General features: G+C 35.4%; 1 protein-coding gene across 3 annotated transcripts in view; it reads right to left on the bottom strand.

Annotated features, from left to right (window-relative positions):
* Nucleotides 1-25,726, bottom strand: part of csmd3a (CUB and Sushi multiple domains 3a) — a 598,216-nt gene that overhangs the window by 447,919 nt on the left and 124,571 nt on the right. For all 3 annotated transcript variants that reach the window (XM_068214255.2, XM_068214256.2, XM_021467030.3), the window contains exon 5: nucleotides 349-556. In XM_068214255.2, coding sequence (XP_068070356.1) covers nucleotides 349-556 — 208 coding nt within the window. The remainder of the gene's footprint in view (nucleotides 1-348; nucleotides 557-25,726) is intronic.

Below are 25,726 nucleotides of genomic sequence, written 5' to 3' on the forward strand. Positions count from 1 at the left end.
CCAGAAATTTATATAGGGCTGCGTTTTCAGAATGAGCCTATGTTGCATAGATGGGCAACCAGATGAGACACGAGGTAATTAATCAGGACAATGGGTTACAGATACAATATTTTTTCCCATCCTTAATAAAAGGTAACCAATCACCATTGCTTTGCAAAATTGCCTCGAAACATTGCTCAAAAAGTGGACCTGTGTATCATCATCATAAGTGCTACCTTCCAGGAACTACTGAGAGGCTCCATGAGATGCCATTGCTGTTCAAAAGTGTTCCATTGTAGTCAATGGAGTTGTCGCAACTTTCTTTTAATACACATCTCTGCCCATAACAAAGCCCAGTCTCTTACTCACCATATGGTAGGTGGATCTGATCCCTCCACTTCTAAAGAGTCCAGTTTGCTGTCCATCTGGAACTCAGTGAAGACCAGAGAGATGGTGTCTCCTGGATCAGCCAGGATGGTCCACGTACATTCACCACTGCTCTGATAGTCCTTCTGAAAGTCTGGACTGGAGATGGTGCCGCTGGCCCCACGAAACGTCCCACCACATGTATCCTCAGCTGTTGGACAAACAAACACGCATTTAAGCTATAAGGCATTTTTAAGAGATTCATGTGGAGAAAAGATCAGCTAATGACCGGTTTCTTTTTCTTTAACATCTGTGTGGAAATATATAATCTGGCTTATTTCATGGCTACTTACATAATTAGATATGAAATATTGATTTTTGCAGTTAATTTAGCATATAATGTATATTTACATATTTATAAAGTGTACACAAACCTTTTTATATGTACCCAACTATCATATTGTTAAAAAAAAAAAAAAAAAAAACTATAGAAAAAAGGCAATTTCATCAACAACATCACCATAAGACTGAGTTTAAATAATATTGATAAATAATATTTAGGAAACAATATATAGAAAACATAAGTCTGTAAAATATCAGAAAAAGCACTTACAAGGATTTTGTAGCACAATATACAACACCAATCCAGACAATATTTAACTCTAAACTATTATAAATGTTCATAAAAGTCACTTTTTTCAAACTTTTCATGGTTAAAAGTTGTTGGAAGAAAGATCAGTCTCATAATACAATTCAAAAGCATAATAAATAATGAGAAATGTAATTAAATTAAAACATGAATCACAAAATACTTAGTATAAGTAGGCAAATTATCCAAATATAAAATTTGCTGGGTGCAATATTGTCTTCCTTTTTGAAGTGAACTAACCCTTAGCCAGTTTGTCGGATTTTTATACTTTGCTTCAAATAAAAGTTTGTGATGTTGTGATTCTCATAGTAAATGTTTGGACCAACCAAAACCATTCATTCTGGAGACAAAACAAACCGTGTTTAATATTTTAGTATTTTAATATTTTAGTATTATGTTAGAAACAAACAGTGTTTAATATTCACTACCAATTTGACTTGACAAAAGGTTGCAAAGGGTCATCAAACTGTGCATACAAAAAGTGCAAACATTTAGAATGTAATACAAGTAGGCAAATTTGGATGCAGCAATAGTATATATGAAAGTATAGTTTTCCAACTATAGAATTTGATGGGTGTCAACAACAAGCATTATTCAAATCAAAGTTTGTAATGTTGCAATTTTCAAAGTAGCCAATTGGTTTGGACCAATCAAACATTCCAGAGAGTAATATTGCAAAGGAAACAAACATAATGTGTAATATTCACCACCAATTTGACTTGACAAAAGGTTTGAAAGCGTCATTAAACGGTGCGCACAAAAAAGTACATACCTTTAGGACGCAGTATAAGTAAGCAAATTTGGATAATTTGGATGCAGCAATAGTATTTTTTTCCAACCATAGAATTTGATAGGTGCCAATAACAAGCATTATTCAATATATATATATATATATATATATATATATATATATATATATATATATATATATATATATATATATATATATATATATATATATATATATATATATATATATATATATATATATATATATATATATATATATATAAATATATATATATATATATATATATAAGTTTGCATTCAACAGTAGAAAGACACATAAGGGAGAATTGAAGGTAATGTTCATTTCTGCCCTTTAGTCTGATTTTGAAATACTTTACTTCAAATCAAAGTTTGTAAGGTTGCTGATTCTTATAGTAGCAAGTTGGCATGGACCAATCAAAAATCAAGCATTCCAGAGAGTAACATTGATAAAGGAACAAACATGATGTGTAATGTTCACCAAACAGAAGCCATGATTTTCGGTGAAGCTGCTCTGAAGCAATACTGACTTGATTTGACTTGACAAAAGGTCAGAAAGGGTCATCCAACTGTGCGCTGTGAGTCAAAAGGTCTGCTTTGTGAGGCTGAATCATTGACATTACGATTATGACAGATAATGAGCATCAGAGTGAGGGCAAAGCTCCCCGAAATAAATGTCGTTTTTTTTTCTCCACCAGTACTGGATTGGACTGTTGTCTGCCAACAAAACAATAAACAACGATAAGAGCAATTATTGTTCATCAGATTGATCGTGCTAATTGCTGGTTATGTTCTGAGGAACAGAATGATTGTTTTAATGAGTATTATATGAGTTTGTAAGCATTTATTTTTTGAAAACAACAAAAAACTAAAATCAACACTTAATTATGCAGCCCAAGTCTAGCTTGAAAACAGAGACAGTGTCAGATAATTAATCTAATTAGCTTCATGCGGGATGAGAGGAACGCGTCTTATGAAAACACTTCACCGAGATGCACTTACTATATCTAATCAAGGGTTTTTACTTAAAACGCACATCAACAGGACATCAGCTAATGCATATATGCAACATTTTTTTTGCTATCAGTGTACGGTAGTTTAAAGAGATTATTAATCATTCATTCACCTCATTAAAAATCCATATGTGATTGTTTTCTTTTTTCATGCAACACAAAAGCAGAAACTCTGAATCTTTTTATAATATACATCAAACACATATTTGAACACGAACATCGATGCAAGTCCTTTTTCAAGTCTTCTGAAGATCCAATCGCTTTGGTGAAACTCATATTTATGATTTATTCTGTAATTATTTATCAGGGGCCAAACATCAAAAGTGTACAGGTTCATTTTTTTTTTCCAAATCTTCAACTCATGAATCATACAAATACCCATAGAACTGCTTGCAGAAAAGTTATACTTTTTTTACACACAGATTGAAGAGAGTTTCAACAATGACTACCAACTTTTTTATTGTTACTATTTCAAACCTTCTAGCACCACTAACGTCCTATAAATGCTCATGTTTTTATTTTTATTTTTTCATTTTTGGCCCTTAAAGCCGCCTTTCCACTGCACAGGACATATGGACATGACTGTCAGAATACGTCCCCTTGTGGCAGTCGCACAGAATTTTTCATTTTGTCGTGCACCACGGGAGCGAAGCTGATTCTCGCAGTGTCCAAAATAAGGGAGGGCAAAAAGAGTGTTTATTGTTTGTGCGCTCACAAAGTTAATTGAATGAATACTAGAAACCAGCTAATAATTTTAGAGGGAATGTGGAGACAACATAAAAAAACTACATTTTTATTACTCTTTACATGTAAAAAACGCGGCTCCTGCGGTACAGCAGCGGGAATGCAGTCCTCTAGTTCGTATTTATCATGTCTCCCTTCTTGTTCAGTCGAAACTGGACATACTGCCAAACTGCAGGTCACTTGGTGCACGACTCGCCATCTTATCTCACCTCTCTCTCTCTCTCTCCTCCACACTGTCCCGTGATGACAATCGCGCATTTGTAGGCATTAAATAAATAACATTTCAAGAGTTCCCACTTAGATATGCTTGGCATTTATAGCAGGTTTGGCATGCTGTCCCGGTAGAGAACCCTGAGCTCGGAGATATTTGAGCCCAGGGCTCCCGCCCGGTCTAGAAGCATATCAGAAGATCCGAGATCAGGTAGGTCTCGATCGCTCCCTCTTTAGAAGGGGAGAAAAAGGAGGAGTTGGGGTGGAAGGGGGGATTCTTCCAAAACAAAGATAGAGCAATAAGGAGAAAGTGGTCCATTTAAATTAAGCTAGGATCATTCTGATTGGATTATTACTGATTACGGATGAGGGGCCAGCGGTGCACAATCATATCACGAGCTCCTCTCGAAATTAATTTATGAAACTTCACTTGTTATTTAATACTTTTTTCCTGTTTAAGTGCATTTTTTTTATGATGATATTGAAACTGAAACCTTTGCTATTTTTAGATCCCACGGTATACCATTTTACCGTATTACCGCCCAAGCCTACAATGTAATACTATGAGCGTTTCAATATTCTAAAGAACCTTTTGCCTTTGGAACCTTCTGAAAGTTTCTATGCATGCTAAAGGTTCTTCATGTAGCCATCATTGCCAATAAAGCAGTTTTATTTTATTTTAAAAGTTCACAGAAAAGTGAACATTTTAAAAATGAAACTTTTAATCCACTTATTTAAAACCAGTATGAGTTTCTTTCTTCTTTCTTTAGTTATTGGATGCCAGTGGCTGTTTGTTTTTTTTCAAACATTCTTTAGAAGATCTTGTTTTGTGTTCAATAACTAATCATTTTTGGGTGAACTATCCCTTTAAATTTCGTATTTGAGCATGTTTGTATAAAAATAAAACTTAATGTGTATCATCATCATACTGACCACAACACATCAAATCAGTAACATGTGATTACAATTATTTTAAGAGGAATTATAATACAGCACTTCTTAAAAAGGGGTGGAAGGGGGGTTTCTTCGGAAAACGAAGATAAGGGAGTAATGTCTAGCTAGGCTACTTATAGTGGGTTAGGATAGATCTGATTGGCTAACTAATGAGTGTAGATAGGTGGCCAGCTGCTGTCAATTATATCACATGCTCCTCTCGAAATTAGTTTAAAAACTTCACTTCAATTATTCATCATTGCAGTTGGTGTGATCTTCTCCATGCTTGCTCATCATTTTGCCTCTGTTGTGCTTGGCTTCGTAATTGCTGCTTGCAGCTATATTTTATCCTGATGTTGCTCCAAATCCAAGTTATATTTTAATTTCTTTACTACACCAGCGCAATGTAAGTAAATGGGGTTTAATGGGGTCAATACACCTACAGAGTTAAAACAGGGGCGGATCTAGATTTATGGAGTGGTATGAAAGTTATGAAGGGTGGAAACACTGAAGAAATAAGCATCATTGCATGGTTTTGATAGATTGAAGGATTATAGTCTTTATTCACTGTTAAATTCTACAAATGTGAGTTTGGATAGCATTTGACATTATATTTATTGCCATATACTAAAAGAGACAGCAGATAATTTACATCAGATCTTTACAATTAAGTAATTAGCAAACATATAGTTTGAACAAACAACAAATGTAATTTTTTGAGAAAAAGATGAATGATAACTTATGCTCAACATGATGTTTAATAAATGTTTCAAGAGTTCACCCTTAGCTGATGATTGATTATGGAGCGTATTTGGAATGCTCTCCTGGGAGAGAGCCCTGAACTCGTGAGATCCTCAAGCCCGGGGTTCCCCCCCGTTGCAGGGCGAGAGAGGAGTCCGAGTTCAGGTAGGTCTCGAGAACTCCCCTGCTTGATAATGTTGGAAGTATGCTCTCAGTTTAGATTCGTCAATTTACTTATGTTAAATGTTTTTGGTCTGTGGGAGTAAACCGGGAGAGCCCAGTGAAAACCCATGCAAACACGAGGAGAACATGCAAACTCCACACAGAAACGCCGACCTGGCCAGGTAGTGTCCGAGCCGGTGACATTCTTGCTGTGCGGCCGTGGTGCTAACCACTAGGCCTCCGTGCTGCCCAGACAAGGACATGAGAGGAGTAGGGGTGGAAGAGGGGATTCTTCAAGACGAAGATAACAGTGTTAGCTAATGTGGACCAGGTGCTATCAATCATCAGCGCGTGCTCCTCTCGAAATTAGTTTATAAATAAACTTCACTTAGTGGTTTTAGTGCAATTTAAAAGATATCTGATTCATGTTAAAATAATGTTTTGTCCATCAATCTGCAATGGTGATGCACAAAGATATATTTTTCATGTAAAAAAAAATAAAAATTGTCCTAACCATTTGTCAGAATTTTATAAACAGTTTCTATATCTGCAATGTCCGGGCTGAACTACAGCCTAAACTACTATGACAAAGATCACCTCAGGTACTGATTATGTGCTTTATTCACTGTTAAATGCTACCAATGTGAGTTTGAATAACATTTTACATGACATTTATTGTCATTCTGAAAGAGCCAGCAGATTATTAAGTAAAAATAATTATTATTAATTTATTAAAATTATTAAGTGAAAATTAAGTAATTAGGAAACATACTAGGCTGCGATTCCCAAAACAATCGTTAGCTAACTAAGTTCGCAAGTTCCGTTGTAACAAAGAGTTTGTTGATTACAAACATTTATTGACTTTTGCTGTCAAAATATGTAAATCCATACTTTACATATTCGGGGTCGTACTTGCGCTTCGACATATTTGTTGCTGTAATTAAATGAAATTTCACATGTCAAATGGTAGAGTTGTTGCGCACGCATTTCAAAATAAAAGTCCGGTATAAGCAAAATAAGTAAAAAATTTAACTTTTGTTGTTTTTTTGACCACACACTCTACAACCACTGAAAATTTTCCCACAAGTTGAAAAACACAGCTATATACTGTATAGTTACTATCGTAGCTTATAGTTACTAGTTGTATTGGATTGTGACCCCTGGGGTAATTACATAATATTAAAGACACAGCAGTAGCGTCAGATGCAGCAGATTGATTTTATAACACCAGGGTAAACTTTCTGGCCCATTTACAGCACTCACATACATTAAAAAATTAAACGAAGAATAGACTTGGGTCTATTGGTGTGTGTGTGTGTGTGTGTGCCATTGCATGCAAGGCTTCTGTATTTATAACCACCTCAGAAAATATTAGGGGTTGCGAATCACTGGCATTGTCATTTTGGGGGTCGCAGGCTTAAATGTTTGGGAACCCCGCCTGCTTTAGGAAGTTGTATTCTGTTTTCCATTCTGAAATGTTATTTTATGTTAAAACTATGTTATTTTAACGAATTTTAAATAGTAATTCTTTAAAGTTATACAAAGTTTTTATATATTATTATATAATATTTTGAGTCAGTTTGATTGACAAAAGTTGAAATGACTAGAAAAGCTAATTTGATTCAACTAAAAAAAACGAAGGCAGCAATATTTTTTTTACAGTCTACTACAGTTTAAACCTAATGAACAGATATAACTCGCTCATACAAGAGTTCGCTTATTCAATCTCATACACATCTAGAGGGAGATCTGATTCACAATTTGCAAATGACATTCTGAATATGGGATTATAATTGTAAATGCACATGTAGCAGCGCACGTCTCATTCATTACGCATCCAGCCGACGGCAGGTGCTTTTGCGTGTTCAGATGCTTCAAAGCAGCGAAACATCCATTACCAACATTTTCTGAAAGCTTCAGCTTCATATCTATTAATGTGTGCTGGCAGTCCATGTTCCCTAAGCTGCAAATTGCCTTATATGTCAGCATTTCTGCCCTAAAAAGCTATTTTAGGCAAACTCATGCTTTATCACAGGACTCTCTCGACAGCTCATGCAAGGAGAAAATAACGAATGAGCTTCAGCCGCATGAGGGTCCAGAGCTCACAGCGCTTTAACATGCAACTACTGTAACATGTCTGAAATGCAGAGCGCAGTCACATGTAAATAAAATTTCTGACTAAACAGCGGAAAGTAGAGTTTATGTGGCAGCTTATTTGAGTTAAGATTTATCCACTTTGACAGAAGGGAATACATAAAATTACTTAATTTAAGAACCTGCAAATTACAGTTAAAATTTTGGTAAAGTTAGATTATTTAGCTTTATTTATTTATTTATTTATTTATTTATTTATTAAACATTTTAATGATTGTATTATGTATTTATATTTTTATTTATTGTATTTATTTTTAAATTGTATTATGTTACACATTTAATTAATTAATTATTAAATATGTAAAAAAATAATACAATTTAAAAATAAATACAAATATAAATACATAAAATATATAAATAAATAAATATATTTATTTAATTAATTAATATATTTAATGTATTTATTAATCAATTAATGTATTTATTTATTCATTTAATATCAAAAAAAGTATAAAGTCACTTAATTTAGGAAAGTGATCTGAAATAGTTTATTTCATAAAAAAATAGATTAGGTCTAAAAATATAAGGATAAATTATGTAATTAAAAATGAAAATTTATTGAAATATCTACCACTGATACAAACATTTTTATCTGATCTTACTATATGCCAGTTAATTATACCTTACCTTATGTTTAATTACAATTAGTCAAATTCAAAATGATAATGTATTATAATGTATTAAAACTAATTTTGGTATTCTTACAGACATTATTATGAATAACGTAACATTTTTTATTAAACATCCTAAGTACATTAAAGATTTTTTAAGTTTTTAAAACTAAATTATTGTTAAATATTTTTGAAAACAAACAAACATTTCTTTTAATGAAAAGACTCAATTTATTTAAAATGAATTAAAATGTGTTTTTCATTTAAATGATTTTACGTTGACAAGTTATAAACATATTGAAAGTAAATATTTTGAAATAGATATGTACAAAAATGTAAATGAATTAATCAAAATAAATAAAAAATAAATAAATAATAAACATAAAAACAATAATAAACATAAAATGCATGTATATGCAAAATAATAATAATAATAATAATTTATTATGTTTAAATTAATATTCCAATGTGTCTTAGTAAAAAGTTCAATTATTTAATTAATTAAGAAAAGAAAAATACATTGAAATAAAATAAATGAATAAATACATTAATAAATTAATGATTGAAGAAATGAATGAATGACTGAATGAATGCATTTAAAAAAATCCACTTATTTACATTAAAATAATTTAAAAACTAACCAATGTATCTTAGCAAAAAGTTACAATTTGAATACTTAAGAAAAGAAAAATACATTAAAATAAAATGAATGATGAATGAATGAATTAATGAACGAACGAACGAATTAATGCATTTAAAAATCCCAGTTATTTTAAATTATAGGACATTAGTTAACATAAAATAAATGTAAAAATTCAGAATATGCACAGATATGCAAATATAAGAAAATAAAAATGCATTTAAATAATATAAAATAGAATACAATAAAATAATGTATTTGATAAAAAAAAATCTACTAATTTTAAATTATGCACATAATTGTGCATAAATAATAAAATTATTTAAACAAACAGAAAATGCATATGTATGCAAATAAATAAATAAATAATTTATTATTTCAAAAACATATTAATATACAGTACTAGTAAATACTCATATTTCTTTGTAACAATTAGGAAAAGAAAAGTTACAGGTCTCATCAGGAAATTCAATTCCAGTTTATTTGTGTAGTGCTTTCACAACAATTACTGTTTTAAAGCAGCAAAGGTGCACATAATTGCATTCATTTATACTGCAAATTGAAATATTGTAAACAGAGAGCTGAGCCAATCAGATTCAAAGTTTGCCAGACCAAGAAAGCTTTTTGTGGATTAGACAAAGTGTGTGTGCGTGTCTGTCTGTCTTAAACTACACTGAGACCAGATGAGGCAATGAGTTGAAGGCCTTTCTGCATGTAATGTAGGCTGATGTGATGTGAAGGCTACATGAAAGCTACAGGATAATAGATCGGTACATCCCTTATCCGCTCTCATTAAAGCCGAAACATCACACTATGAGGGATTAATGTTGCTTTTTCAACATTCTCATTATCTTTTATTCTGAAGGATGAACTGTCGCTTTTGTTCTTTCATCAGACTGAAAGTTTAACACTCCTCCAGGAATATTCCAGAATAAACTCCCACCCTGTTGAATTCGGTTACATTATCATTTAAATATACCAGCCCTGTATGATTTGACACTGGGCTCGAATTGCAGTGAAGTGCATCATTTTACACTTCTGTGACTTTACACATCCACTGCTGATTGATATTCTCTGCACTAAAATGAAGTAATGTTAGTTCTGAGAAGGCAAAAATCTACTGAAATGACTTTCAGACATGTTAAGAATTACTTAGTCGTAATACTTTGAGCCACTGTATAAACACTGCCTCAGATTATGAATATGCATTAACAGGAAAACCGAATATGACATATTAGCATTGCAAGCCTGTAGCGTTTCTAGGCTAAATTAAAATAAAAAGAAACAGCTGGAAGCCAACATGAAATCCATTTGCTTCATTAAAACACACTGCTGGTTGCATGCAACATTTGGTAAGGGAAGATCTGAAGCACTCAACTACCACACAAGGTGCGTGGACAAAATGTAAATATACTTAAAAAAAAAAAAAAAAGCAAGCCTTACAAGCCTTTCTCAGGGCACAAAACAACATTTATAAATATTTAACACATTGGCATTTATTTTATTTCAATAAATTTTGTTCTTTATAACAAGTGCTGGAATTCTCATTTGTTTGTTTTTTTTTACTATACATGTTTGCAACATTTAACAATTGAATGAACAAACAAACAAACAAACTAATAAAATAAAATTAAATTAAATTAAATTAAATTAAATATAAAAGTCAATACATTTTAATTCAAATTAGTTAATGCTAGGGACAGCCAGAATTTGCGGACATTTTTTGTGATTTCTGCGCAGAAAAAAATAGTGGATTGCATAGCTTTTATTGTCCTCCTGGCCAAACGACTAATATTGATTAGGTAGAAGGATCAGAAACCTCCAACCCCAACACAGTGGATCTGTGATGTCCTCTTCTTCGTAAAATTGGAAAAAAATTGACTGTCTAGAGGTTCATCTAACCAGTTTAAGAAAATTTGAGAGCCATTTAGGAAATATATATAAGAACATGTTTTATTGTCAACTATAGATCAAGTCCTTGTTCCAGCAAATTGATTCTTTTTCTTTCCAAAGTGCAAAGTAGAGTGTATTGTGTAATTGTACAATTGCAGTTTTTGTTAAGCCACATTATTATTTACCTTTTTATTTGTTAGTAAGTAAATTTTTTGTTTGTTTTTTTTTCTCATTGCATGCGCTTAAGTTGATACTATCTATACTTTTTGAAATATAATTTTGTTTTGTCTTTTTTTATGTAACGTAAACAAATAATAATAAACATTAAATAAATGTTATAGAAGACAAAAAAAACAAAAAACAAAAAAAATGGTGAATTTATGCAGAATGATTTTGGGAGTATCCTAACAAAAAATAAAATAAAATAAAAATAATATCTTTTTCTGCTTATATTTAATGTTTACAACGCAAATCCAATTAGATCCAATTATTTGTTAAACAAAGCAAGTCTCACATAATACATCTAATAAAAAAAAGAAAATATTGCAAACTGTATTGTAAATAGATCATTTGAACATTTTCATATTAATCAATAATTCTACTGAAATTGATTTAAAAACTGAATAAATGTAAATTTGCAAACATTTTCACAAGAATATAAATGGAATCAATGATGGGCTTAAAATCTGCAGATTTCTGAGCGTGCAGATTCCATGTGGGCCATGTATTGCTAAAAAAAATATTAATTAAAATGTAAATATTAATTAAAATTTCAACTCAGTTTTATATTTAAATTGCCATTTACTGTTCATTACATTTTTGTTTAATATTTTTCTTTAACGTTTTTATATTTTTCAACCAACATTCATTTGGGTATACTAAATACTGTGAAACTTTTTTTGCTCTGTTAAACAGCACTTAGAAAATACAAACTTTGCAGGAGGTCTAAAAATTGTAATATTATTACTAATAAAGATCACAAAAATATATAAATATTTCATCAAAGTCAGAGTTCACTTTAGTGTTGCAAAATGTATTGAATCATTACCAAGTTACTCTGGCCTTATAAAAAATAAATAAATGGATAAATGAGTAAATAAATGAATGAATGAATGAATGAATGAATGAATGAATGAATGAATGAATGAATGAATGAATAGCTAAATAACTAACTAACTAACTAACGAACTAACTAACTAAATAAATAAATAAATAAATATCAATAATTGCTTGCTTGGTTTAGGCATTGTGGAGCTGTGCATCGATGGATCTGCTCTTCAGTGTTTGCACTATCAACAGTGAAGATTAAACCACACTGAACAGAACTAATCTGAACTTCATCTCTGAAAACTGGACTGGCACAGTTTTAATTGACTAGACCTTCCATGTTAAGCTGCTTTGAGGCCCCGTTTACACTAGTGCGTTTTAGTTTTAAAACGGCGTTGTAGAATGAAAACGATCCGCGTCCACACTCGCGTTTTACCCAGCGTTTCTGAACAGCTCTCCGTCCACACCAAAACGCTGAAAACGCACATCACGTGACCACACACACACACTCTCGGGCAAGTGCTCCAGCATTTCTACCCAGATGAGAGCTCTGCTTGTCGGGCTGCACATCACGCATGTCCCGCTGGATCTAATATCCCTATATTTGCTAAACGTGATATTTCATTCATGTTGTTGTCTTTATCTAACGACATAGGCCAATTCCCTGACTTTGGTCATTGGAATCTATTAAGTTACTTGTTCACGGGTAACATGTTTTGGTTAAGCGCAAAGATAAGTTAATGATTAATCCAGGTACATTGACTGATCGCTTGCCTTTATTTCCTACAATGTATAAACTTATTGCATGTTATACTTTTATAATTATCGATTATTAAAACTGATTTTCAGCAAAAGAGAGGGTGCGTTTCGTATTTTCACTGAAATTGAAAGGAGGCAGTTGTTATAGGCTCCGTTTTGTTATAAATATCCACACAGTGAAGATGACGCTCATATATGCAGCACGACGCCTCAACATTTCTGCTGTCTGTTAAGTTGCTAATATTAAAAAGAAAATAGGCAGTTCCTTAAATCATGTTTACATTTTATTGTTGAGAAAGTGAAACAACGTAGCCAAGGTGATGTGAATGAAGTTATAAAGTACACTGTTCCCTTTGAAGATTTACCCGTGTCCTCGGTATGTTTTCCATATCAAACTGAGAAGGGGTAGACTGCAGCCTTGATCAAACTTGCGAAGTCTTAACTTATAAGAAGAGGATGCGAGACTGAACTGTGTGTGTGGGCTACTTAATATTGAGGAAAAGCCCCAATCAGATAGGCGAACGTTTGCAGCCCCGCCTCCGTTTTCAGATGTCTCCGTCTTTCCCCATCCACACTGAGACGGAGCAGCAGCGTTTTAGAATGAAAACGGCCTCTCCAGCGTTTTTAAAAAGCTCCGTTTTCGGCGCTCGAGAACTCCGGCGTAGTGTGGACGGATGGCGTAACCGTAGCAAAACTTATGCGTTTTCAAACTAAAACGCACTAGTGTAAACAGGGCCTGAGACAATCTAAATTGTAAAAGCGCTACAGAAATAAAGATGAATAGAATTTTGTATTTATTTTTTTATGAAAATAGATATTTCAACCAAAATATGTAAAACCCTTTGCCTCTGCTTATGTATTTTTCCATCTCGGTCTCTCCATCCAGTCAAATGCAATATCTCGTTTCTACTCTATAATCTCCCACATAATGGAGAAGAGTGGAGGTTGTGAGTGCAGCTTCGTGTTAACTTTCAACAAAAGCTTGTCTTGACAGAGACAGAGAGTTAGTGTTTAAACTCCTGTTGAACTAAAGCTTGTCATTTCCATCTTAACACTTCATCCACGCTGAATTCAGCATTGAGTAATTATCATTATTATGAGTATGATGATGATGATTAGTAAGATGCAGAGTTTATAAACCCAGGTCTGCATGCAAGAACAATGTGTTGTGATTGCATCCCAGGTGTGTTCAATCTCCAGCTGAATCATACACCTGTGACACACTTATAGAGCGCATTGGAGAAATCGATAACGGTTATATATGAGATTCTTTGCCAGAGGACACTTCATCTTCCCATAGAAAACCACCTTGTAACTGCAGGAGACACTGTAACTTTGCTGGAAATAGTGCATCGGGGCGAAAATGGATTTTCTTTTTTGTAACTGTGAACTGTTATGTTGCTCGTAATTATGTTTTAATTACAAATGTTGACTCTACAATTTATTATTTACATATTGTGTGCACTGTTAAAAGCTTTGCCGAAAACACATCATTTAGTCAGTTAATGAAGCAGCATGATTGTGCAACCAAACTGCATTTCCCATCACTCTTTTTGGTGAAACAAGAACGAAAAAAATCCATCTAATGATCCGAATGATCCTAAAGTTCTCTGAACGGGGACACAATGACAGAGAAAGAAAATGAAAGTGGACACTAACCGGCCACTTTATTAGGTACACCTTAGTAGTTCCGTGTTGGACCGCCTTTTGCCTTCAGAACTGCCTTAATCCTTCGTGGAATAGATTCAACAAGGTACTGCAAATATTCCTCAGAGGTTTTGGTTCATATTGACATGATAGCATCATGTGGCTGCACATCCATGATGTGACTCTCCCGTTCGATTACACCCCAAAGGTGCTCTATTGGATTGAGTACTGGTGACTGTGGAGGCCATTTGAGCACAATGAACTCATTGTCATGTTCAAGAAACCAGCCTGAGATGATTCACACTTAATGACATGGCGCTATGCAGGTAACTTGTTTACAATCTTCTATTGTCCAATGTGTGCTTATGAATGCGCTAAGAAAAGGGGGGTTGTCACGATCTTAAGGCTGAGGTCAGGTTTTTGGAAGCAGTGTAAAGGCTAAGGTGAGTTATAATCGCGCGAACTGAAGACAGGGGGGATTTATTATTCGTGTGGTCCTTCTGCTGTAGCCCATCCGCCTCAAGACTGGATGTGTTGTGTGTTCAGAGATGCTCTTCTGCATACCTCAGTTGTAGCGAGTGGTTATTTGAGTAACTGAGTTAATGTCAACCTGAACCAGCCTGGCCATAGTCCTCTGACCTCTGGCATCAACAAGGCATTTGCGCCCACAGAGCTGCTGCTCACTGGATATTTTCTCTTTTCCAGGTCATTCTCTGTAAAATCTAGATATAGTTGTGTGTGAAAATCCCTGTAGATCAGCAGTTTCTGAAATACTCAGACCAGCTCATCTGGCACCAACAACTATGCCACATTCAAAATCACTTAAATCACCTTTCTTCTCCATTCATATGCTCGGTTTGAACTGCAGCAGATCGTCTTGACCATGTCTACATGCCTAAATGCATTGAGTTGCTGCCATGTGATTGACTCATTAGAAATGGGTTAACGAGCAGTTGGACAGGTGTACCTAATAAAGTGGCCAGTGAGTGTACTATATATCCAACTTATGGGTTTTAGTCATGACTGCATTCACAACATGTACTTTAAGCATTCATCTCTATGCGCTTTAAGGGTACAAAAGCACTTGTGTGACTGATCAATTTAAAAATATTGATTTTTTTTTTTTGGCTAAAAGCTTCCAAATTGCTAAACAATGAAATTATTGAAATTCTTTAAACATTGTGTATGGTAACATTAAGAGAAAAGATTATGAATGTATTACACAATGTGTTATAGCATGTTTAAACACTTAACTTTCTAAGTGCGTTAGGAATTTCAATGTCATTTTAAACAATCAGTCTTTGGCTCTTTGTTCCATTTAAGACACAAAAGTACACTGATTGAAACTCTCATGTCCAAAAAATAGCCAATGCTTTCTGCTGCTCTCATAGACTTTTCGATTCAGATATGAAACTTAAACTTTTAGGGTGGAATTAATGATTCAAATAAACTGAAATTTGAGGCAGCACAGTGGCTTAGTGGTTAGCACTGTCGCCTCACAGCAAGAGGGTCACTGGTTCAAGTCTCAGCTGGGCCAGTTGGCATTTCTGTGTGGAGTTTGCATGTTCTCCCTGTGTTGGTGTCGGTTTCCTCTGGGTGCATTGGTTTCCCCCACAGTACAAAGACATGCGCTATAGGTGAATTGGGTAAACAAAATGGGCCGTAGTGTATGAGTGAATGTGAGAGCGCTTGGGTGTTTCCAAGTACTGATTTCCAGCTGAAAGGGCATCCGCTGCATGAAACATATGCTGCAACCGTTGCCGGTTCATTCCGCTGTGGCAACCCCTGATAATCAGAGACTATGCCGAAGGAAAATAAATTAATGAATGCACTAATGAACTTGGTGGATTGAACATAAAACAATTTTGTCCCAAAGAAATCTCAAGAGTTGTGTCCTATCAGCTCATTTTATTTAAGTTCTTATTAGTTTTTTACAAATATCCATTTACATTTAAGTTTAATTTGCATAAAACTATTTAGATGTCCCAAAAAATTTTAAGAATTGTGTTGTTTCAGCTAATTTTACGTGAGTTAAATTAGTTTTTTACAAATTTAAGTGAATTAAACAAACCGATTAAGTTGTCCCAAATAATATTAAGAATTTCTGTTTCAGCTCATTTTAAATAAGTTAATGAATTAGTTTTTACAAATTTAAGTGTATTAAACAAACCGATTAAGTTGTCCCAAATAATATCAAGAATTTCTGTTTCAGCTCATTTTAAATAAGTTAATGAATTAGTTTTTACAAATTTAAGTCTATTGAACCCTTTTTACCTACAACTGCAGGCCCATGAATGGATCCAAAACTAATCATCAAATTTGCATATGACAACAATGATGAGACTGCCTACAGGGTGAGGAAACAGCATCTGGCCACTTGTTGTGCAGACAATAGCTTGCTCCTTAACACCACTAAGACCAAGGAGCTCATTGTGGACTTCAGGAAGGGACGAGTAGGATCATATGATCCCATTCACATGAATGGATTGGCAGTTGACAGTTGCTTATCCTTCAAGTTCCTGGGGACCCACATCTCAAAAGACCTGTCCAACGCCTCCAGCCTGGTCAAGAGTGCTCACCAGAGCCTTTCTTTCTTAAGGCAACTTAAGAAGAACCAGCTGTCATTAGCCGTCTTTGTAAACTTTTATTGCTGCACAATAGAGAGCATCCTGACCAACTGTGTCACAGTCTGGTATGGAAGCTTCTCTGTTGCTGAGCGTAACCGTACGTTCACACCGAAAGCGGCGAGAGCGTCAAAGTAGCCGGAAGTCATTCATTTTCAATGAGAGCCGGCGGCGATAGGCGGCGATAAGCGGCAAGGAGCAGTGCGGCGCGTCTTCGCCGGCGTGAGCGTCGAGGAGAGTTGAAATGAAGTCAACTTTATGGTAATGAGCTATGACGCGGTTCGGCGGCAAGCAATCAGAATGAAGACGTCCATCGCTTGATAGCAGTTCAGAGAACACAGACCTGTGAACTTTGGTTCCGACCACAGTTGTTCCCAAGGGTTTGATTATTGCGGTCGCCGGATTTCCAATTATTTACAATTTTTTTTCCTACAGGAACATGCATTAAATAAGTTACTGGCTAGTTACTGATGTTCATTAGTGTTATATATTTATCTTAAAAAAGCGGAAATCTCACGCGATGTGACAGTACAAAACAGTACTGCTGCTTCAGGATATTTCAGACATATGGACACATATTGGATAAATAGAGCAAAGCCACACGCAACTTGATCTTCCATTGTTGTATGAATTTGATAAGAAGTGCGCAACATTTTCACGCTAGAAACATGTTTTATGCAGGAATGTAACTGATATGCTGCAACGGCTCCTTTAAATATGAGATCAATGTAGCGAGTTTTGACGCTCTCGCCGCAGGAGCTGAAGGCAGAGAGCGTTGTGGCCAGGGCGGCCAGAGTGACCTTGGACGCTCTCGCCGCTTTCGGTGTGAACGTACGGTAAGGCATTGCAGCAGGTGGTGAAAACTGCCCAATGCATCACAGGGAGCCATTGAGGAGATCCGGAAGAAACACTTTCTGCGCCGAGCACGCAGTATTCTTAAGGACTCCTCTCACCCTGCTCACCCTTTTTCCCCAGAGCTGTCTCCCTTTTGAACTTTGACCCCCACTGATTATTTTGCCCCCTCATACACAACCACACTCTCCTCATAACATATACTACCCATAATCACTGCACTATTTAATATTTGCACATTTGCACATATACCTCTTATATATAATATTAACCAGTACTCATATTCATCTATTGTAAATCTTTGTTCATAGCCAATACAACCTGTAAATAATGTTCACAGTACATCCTTGTGTAAATATCATCATAGTTTTTCTATAACTGCACTTTATAACTTATACCTATTTCCTGCACTTGCTGCTATTGCACTTGTGGTTAGATCTAAACTGCATTTTGTTGCTTTGTACATGTGTAATGACAATACAGTTAAACCTAATCTGATCTAATTTAAAAATCAATCAAAGCAATTAAGTTGTCCCAAAAAAAATTAAGTATTGTTTTCTTTCAGCTCATTTAAAATAAGTCGTTTGAACAAACAGCAAAAAATACACATTTTTTGGAGTGTATGATGTGCCCGTCTGCTATGCCACTGCACTCAAACACTCAACAGAAATATACGATTGGTAATAATAAGAAAGAAACAATGCGCAAAAAGAAATCTGATGCAACCTGCACAGATCCAAGTGTAACGTGGCCGACGGCCTGACACGTCTTTATTCATATTCACATGTCACTTTAATCTTGACACCCGTAATAGTTTCGCTTAAACGTGCTGCGGCATTTACCTTAAAACCGTAGGCCATTTTATTTTGGTGCCAATTTTAACACAAACCTCCATTAATTTACAACGAGCATAATGAAATCAGTTAGTCGTAACAGCAAAAGTCTTTAACAAGATCCACAGAAACTGCCTCTGCATGAACTTTGGTGCAGGCGTTGCGACTGGCAGCCCGTAGGTCTTCAATTCAGGAGCCTTTGAAATGATAATGTGCCTTCCACTATATACATTACATTTTTATGCTGGATTTCAGCATTCATGCTTGGGATATTGCTCAGAGACAAACAGCTACTCTGTGAAAATGGGTTTGATGTACTCTGTTTTTTTTAGGAACCGGCTGTTAAATGAGCAAGGAGGTAAGCAGAGATAAGATAACGCTCGCTTTTGCCATGCAAGACACTAAACCGTCAACACCGAGGCGAACATCTCGACGCATTCTGCGGGGTTTCAAGCTGTCACTTCCTCCAGAAGTACAGTAAAGTCAGATTTATCAGCCCTCCTGTATAATATTATTTCCCAAATTTCTGTGTAATGCAGAGAAGATTTTTTCAACACATTTCTGAACATAATAGTTTTAATAACTCATTTCTAAAAACTGATTTATTTTATATTTGCCTTAATGGCAATAAATGATATTTTACTAGACATTTTTCAAGATACCAGCATTCAGCTTAAAGTGATATATAGTTCAATTTCATGTTTATTTCTATAGCACTTTTGTAACCCCGTCAGTCCTACTGCACCCAACCAGCTTTGAGCTGGGCGACTGTCCACATCGGAGTCAGTTGCTCTAACAAGGAGGCTAATGACCATGGCCTCTAGAGTCCGTCGCTAGAGCACCTTTTAGAGGTAGGAGGAGTGAGGTTTACCTGCACAGAACTTCACTAGCTGATGTCCGTTACACTCACCCACCTAAACCTCACTCCCACCCGGGTCACGGCACCAATGCAACCCCGCTGGTCCTACTGCACCCAACTCGCTCTAAGCTGGGATAGAACAGGCGACCTTCCGCATGGGAGTTGGTTGCTGTAAAAAGGAGGCTAAAGACCATGGCCTCAAGGGTCTGTAGCTAGAGCACTTTTTAGAGGTCAGAGGAGTGAAGTTTTAACATCATAGCACTTCACTAGCTTGCCTCCGTTACACTTTTAGAATGTAGATTGTGTCAAAGCAGCTTAACATAGAAGTTCTAGTCAACTGAAAGTGTGTCAGTCCAGTTTTCAGAGTTTAGTTCGGTTTAGTGTAGTTTAATTTTCACTGCTGAAAATCCAAACACTGAAGAGCAAATCCATTGATGCCAAACCAAGCAAGGCAGTTGGCACATTGGCAAGGAACAAACTTCACCAATTGACGAAAGTGAAGGAAACCAAAAACCTTGAGAGAAACCAGGCTCAGTTGGGCATGACCATTTCACCTCTGGCCAAACGTCTTGTGCAGAGCTGCAGTAGAGGTGCCGGAGGCAGGGGAATGCTGGACATCCATCATGGAGAAAGTGCAGGTGTGAGTAGGTCACCGGCTGGTCTTCAGGTTGGCCCACCGGATCAATCCGGACATACCTCTGTCACTGGGGTGTCATACTTTCCACTCCTCCATGACCACCACAGCATCTGCTCAGCATACGGCCTGGTCCAAGATTATGGAGACCTCTAAAAGTCCTCTATGGTTGCCATCATCTCTTCATATGTGTTGTCCTTGAGGTCCTCGATGGTTGGCATCATCTCTTCACAGGTCTTGGATCACATCAATGGCACTGCACAATCTCTAGAGGTTTTATTTATTTAAAGGGTTAACTACGTTAATTAGGGAAGTCATTTATGATGTTGGCTTGTTCTGTTAATAACTAGGGAAAAAAAGATATTACTTAAGAAGGCTAATAATATTGACCTTAAAGACCCCTTATTATGCATTATAAAAGGTCATATTTTTGGTTTTTGAGTCTCCAACAACAGACCGATATGCATGCAAGGGCAAAAACACATTCATTGTCTTATAATATGCAATTATTTTTACCTAATTATCCCAACAACTTCCACATGAATTCCCCTCCTTATAAGGAAGCTAATCTGCGCTGATTGGTCCGATGACCCAGTCTGTTTTCATTGGTTAACTGTGTTCAGTGCAACACAGAGAGAAACACCCACCATGGCTATGAAGTAGCAGAGAGTGTGTGAGAGCAAAATGCAGGAATGCAAGGAAGCAATGCAGTTAAACACTCCTCTCTTAACCTTAACCCCAAGTAATAACGACACACAGTCAGTATTAATCCACACAGTGGCAAAAGCTGAGCTGTTTTGAAATTTGACCGCACCGCGTGTGTGAGGAACAGCTGATGATGGCTATAGCAAAGGCAAACGACAGAGGATTGTGAGTTCAGAAACGCATTTAACTCGAGAAAGGAAGCTTGCGTCGCATACAGTACAAGCACCGTTCTATAATAGATAAGTGATTACAAGCCACGCGGAGTGATTACAAGTTACAACACACTATTAAACACATATTTTGCAAACTACAGAAAACAAGAGTGCAAACAATTTAATTACACTTAAATATTATGATCCGGAGGAAGAAGAATCTGCTCCATTTGAACTAACAGTTACTAAGTCCCTGTCAAAGTATGACAAAGTCCCATCTCTGCTGCTCCTTCCTTTACTAACAAACGGCTGATGAATCTTGCATTGCAACGTAGGTTATTGTTTCAAAAGTCAGAAAAATGACAGGAACAAACACATGATTGGCTATACTATGGTATAATAATAATAATTAATAATAATAATTCGTTACATTTATATAGCGCTTTTCTGGGCACTCAAAGCGCTTTACACAATTGGGGAGGGGGGGGGGGGGATCTCCTCATCCACCACCAGTGTGCAGCATCCACCTGGATGACGCGACGGCAGCCATTTTGCGCCAGACCGCACACCACACACCAGCTGATTGGTGGAGAGGAGACAGAGTGATGATATGCCAATTATGGGGAGGGTTAGGAGGCCATGATGGACAGAGGCCAGTGGGCAGATTTGGCCAGGATGCCGGGGTTAAACCCCTACTCTTTTTCGAAGGACATCCTGGGATTTTTAACGACCACAGAGAGTCGGGACCTCGGTTTAACGTCTCATCCGAAAGACGGATTGTTGTAAAAATGAAGCAACCAAATCTCCATCTGTCAGTGATCGTCATCTTCGTGTCATGATCAGTCTTGTGATCGCCCGCGCTCAGCGTACCACATCGACGTTGATGTGTTCAGGCAAAAGATCCGAACCCAACCTGATTCATTTGTTTGACTCTGAGTCGACAATTTTGCTAAAGAATCAATAGTTTTGAACACAGTGTTCTTGCAGATTTAAACCTCAGCTGTTTTCATTCACTTAGTGCTGTTACACACTGCATGGATGGACATTTTCAAAAACCCATAATACGGAATCTTTAAAATGTAAAAAAATTATAAAACTGCTTTTATTCTAGCCAAAATAAAAAAAAACAAAGACTTTCTCCAGACTAAAAAATATTATACTGTGAAAAATGTATTGCAGTTAAACACCATTTGGGAAATATTTGAAAATATTCACAGGAGGGCTAATCATTTTGACTTCAACTGTATATTCCTCACAGGGTTGATATATTGACAAACGACAGGTTTTCTGGGGAACATGTGTCCGACAAGCAGTCAAACGGTGGAAACTGCAAGCGCGGCAGGAATGTGAAGGCTTTTGAGAGCATGTCCCCCCTCCCTCTTTCTCAATATAGCGCTTTCCATCTGGATTGGGAAGATATGTGCCATTCGAGTGTGCTGAAGAGGGAGTCTTGGATGAGCTCCTGCATCAAGAGAATGGGCAGGTTCTCTGAGGAAACGGGATCAAAGGACCATCTGCCCGTCTGAGGGTCCTGCTCCTCTCTCAGAGTGACCGGAGAACAGGAAGGACCATGCAGGAGACACATTAAAGCCACCTTTCTTCATTGCTTGAATGATATGGCATCGGTGTGCATACAGTACATTTTATATTCAAAATATATCACGATGGGAAGTCCCGTCATTCACTGAATGTTCTGGCAAGGTTTATTTAAAGATATTGAACTATTTTTTAGTAACATTAATGGATTTTTTATCATTCGGAAACCATATAAAAGTACTGGTTTGATCAAATTATTAAAAAACAATTGTCTAGTAACAGAATGCTTGATAAAAGTTCTTTAAAAGGTCTTTAAAAGCTTGTTTAAATCCTTAGAAATGTTAGCACCCAGCAGCTACAAGCAACATTCACATAATTCATTTTTATTTTTTTTTATTTATAAACAAACTCTTTTAACAATAATGGAACGTTAATAAAACATTTAATTAAAGTCCCCTTAAGGCAAGTCATTTCACACGGTGCCCATCTGTCTGAATGGGGAAACATCAAATTCTACAAAAATGTTTGCCAAGCTTACGAGTACATTACATATTTGGAATTGTCAATAAAATTAAACTACAACGGTCTCATAAATTTACTTCCTAAACATACAAATCGAGCATTTTTTCAGGTTGCCCGAGCTAATGCACATGAAGTTCAAAAGAAACGAGATTACAACACCAACCTCATTTATGGGCGTTCTACAAACTATCATCCTCTGAATAACAAGCGTCAGAAGTAATGGTCTTCAGAAGTAATTCACAGCTTGGTCTTGATGGTGAATCTTCTCTAGAAATGTCAGTGACTCTTTGTTTATGAAGTGGTAGGCATTTGAGTAATTGCTGCTGTACGTCTGAAAGAACTTAGGATACCTTACGTTTAGTTAATACAGATTACAAAACCAAAGAATTTTTTGTTTTTAAGAGTAGCTGGATCATTTAAACGTAGAGATTTTAAGCTGTATGTGGATATATTTCTTATGTCTATGAAGTAAGTATTCGCTGAGATTCCAGTGTGTTGTTGACCACAAAAACTGCTGTAAAAGCACACGTCAGGTCAAAGCTTCTCCCCCGGAGAAAATTCAGTTTATAACCATCGCTGATTGGCTCCTGACATCCTAAGAACTAATATTCTGGGAAGGTTCTTTCAAAGTTCCAAATGTAAAATGTACTTCAATTTTTTTATGATTGTTCAGTTACATGAATCTATCTTTATTAATGTTTTATATTGTTTAATAATTTGTTAAAATGAGCTAAACGAATAATCAAAACAAAAATAATCAAAACAAATAAGCAAAAAGGGACATTCTAAGAATTATTATTCTGATAAGGTGTTCTCAGTCACAATAAATATTCTTGTACCATTAAGGGAATGTTAATAGAGCATCCAGTTCCACATTTGTTTATAATGTTTGTCATTTTTTAATATTTTTTTTGCTATTGTATAAATACTCAGATGTAATGTCTCAGCTATTACATGGGATATTTTCAGAACTGATTTTCTAGAAAGTTTCATATAAAATGTCAAATAAATGTTGTTTTAACATTAATAGAACATTCATCTGCATTAATCTGTTTGCAATAATGTTCGTTATTTTTTAAATAATATTTGTTGTTCTATAAAAATTCAAACGGTCAAAAATTCAAAAATCTCTAATATAATATTTGGCAAGATTTTTTTAAAATTCCAAACAATCTTTTTTTTGTTAGTATTAGAACATTGAGGCACACTATTCATTAATTCAGTCGTGATTCTTTCATACATTTTCTTTTCAGCTTAGTCCCTTTACTAATCTGGGGTCACCACAGTGGAAAGAACCGCCAAATTTACCAGCGTATGTTTTACGCTGCGGATGCCGTTCCAACTGCAACCCATCTCTGGGAAATGAGGTACACTAATGTTTTTTTTCATATATATATTGTTTTTTTAATGCTTATTAATGTGTTGTTATATACATTTTCATATGTAAACTCGCAGCTAACAAGTGACATTTTAAAAACTAATATTCTAGCAAGGTTCTTGCGAAGTTAAAAAATAAACGTTACTTTAATATTAATGAAACCTTACTAGAACATGAAATTGCATGTTTTTATTTTTAAATAATGTCTGTTATTGGTTAATACATTTTGTTATTGTATAAATATGTAATCTCCCAGCTAAAACAAGGAACATTTTAAGAATTTATAATCTGGGAAGGTTCTTTCGAAGGTAAACATAAACATTCTTTTAACGTTATTAGAACATTCAGTTGCATGAATCTATTTTTAATAGTGCTTGTTATTTTTTAAATAATGTTGGTTGTTCTATAAAAATTCAAATGTTACATCTTAGCTATAAGAAGGGACATCTTCAGTACTTTTATTTTGAGTCTGCAGGCTGCAGCTTGGTGATGCAGCAAGGTCCACTACATAATGGACATTCAGCCACATGTCCCCCTACATCAAACCCAACCATCACAGTAGTGTTGGTACATACACAATATTGTACATACTGAATAATTTGTGAAAATCCGTTTAATGTTCAATGCTATGTTTGATGTTTTTTTGTCTTTGTCTATGTATTTTTCTCACCCTCCTCTAAGCTTCTTACTGAACCCTTAGGTTTTTTATTAGTTTAGCATCTGTATATCATCATTATGACGGTGTCGGTTCCACCAATCCCCGGATGAGCTGCAAGCATTTAAAGCCCCGACAGACCAGTGTGTGATGTGCGCTCTGTCTCAGGGTACCTTTTGTGCTCCAAACAATCTGTGTGTTTTGGCCTGCCTAGGCTGTTTAGTGATTTATTATCTCAGTTTACTGCGGTAATTCGAGTTGAATTGTTAACTTGTCAACTTGTTGTTGGCTTTAAGTAAAATGATTTGATGGTTGTTGTGTGATTCTAAACTGAGCCTGTGACCTTCTTGTTGAGTTTGTTTTTGTTGGATGGATTTTTGTTAGATTAGTTTGAATGTTTTGCCACCTGTGTAATCTTGAGTTTTGTGTAGTTTAATTATTTTTTATCAGGTGTCGTGTGCACTGAAGATCTTGATTCTTATTTTTATTTAAATTTTTAATTTTTGTCGCCTAGTTTGGACTTTAGATTTAAGGATTGTTTTGTTTAGCTAATTTCTTTGTTTTGGCTTACACTCATTGTTTTCATTTAAGGACAATAATTGTAAATGTTTATTTCTTTTTCCATTTATTATTGTTACATATTGTTAAACCATGGAGTAA

The sequence above is a fragment of the Danio rerio genome, chromosome 16 (genome assembly GCF_049306965.1).
Source record: "Danio rerio strain Tuebingen ecotype United States chromosome 16, GRCz12tu, whole genome shotgun sequence".
Taxonomy (NCBI): domain Eukaryota; kingdom Metazoa; phylum Chordata; class Actinopteri; order Cypriniformes; family Danionidae; genus Danio; species Danio rerio.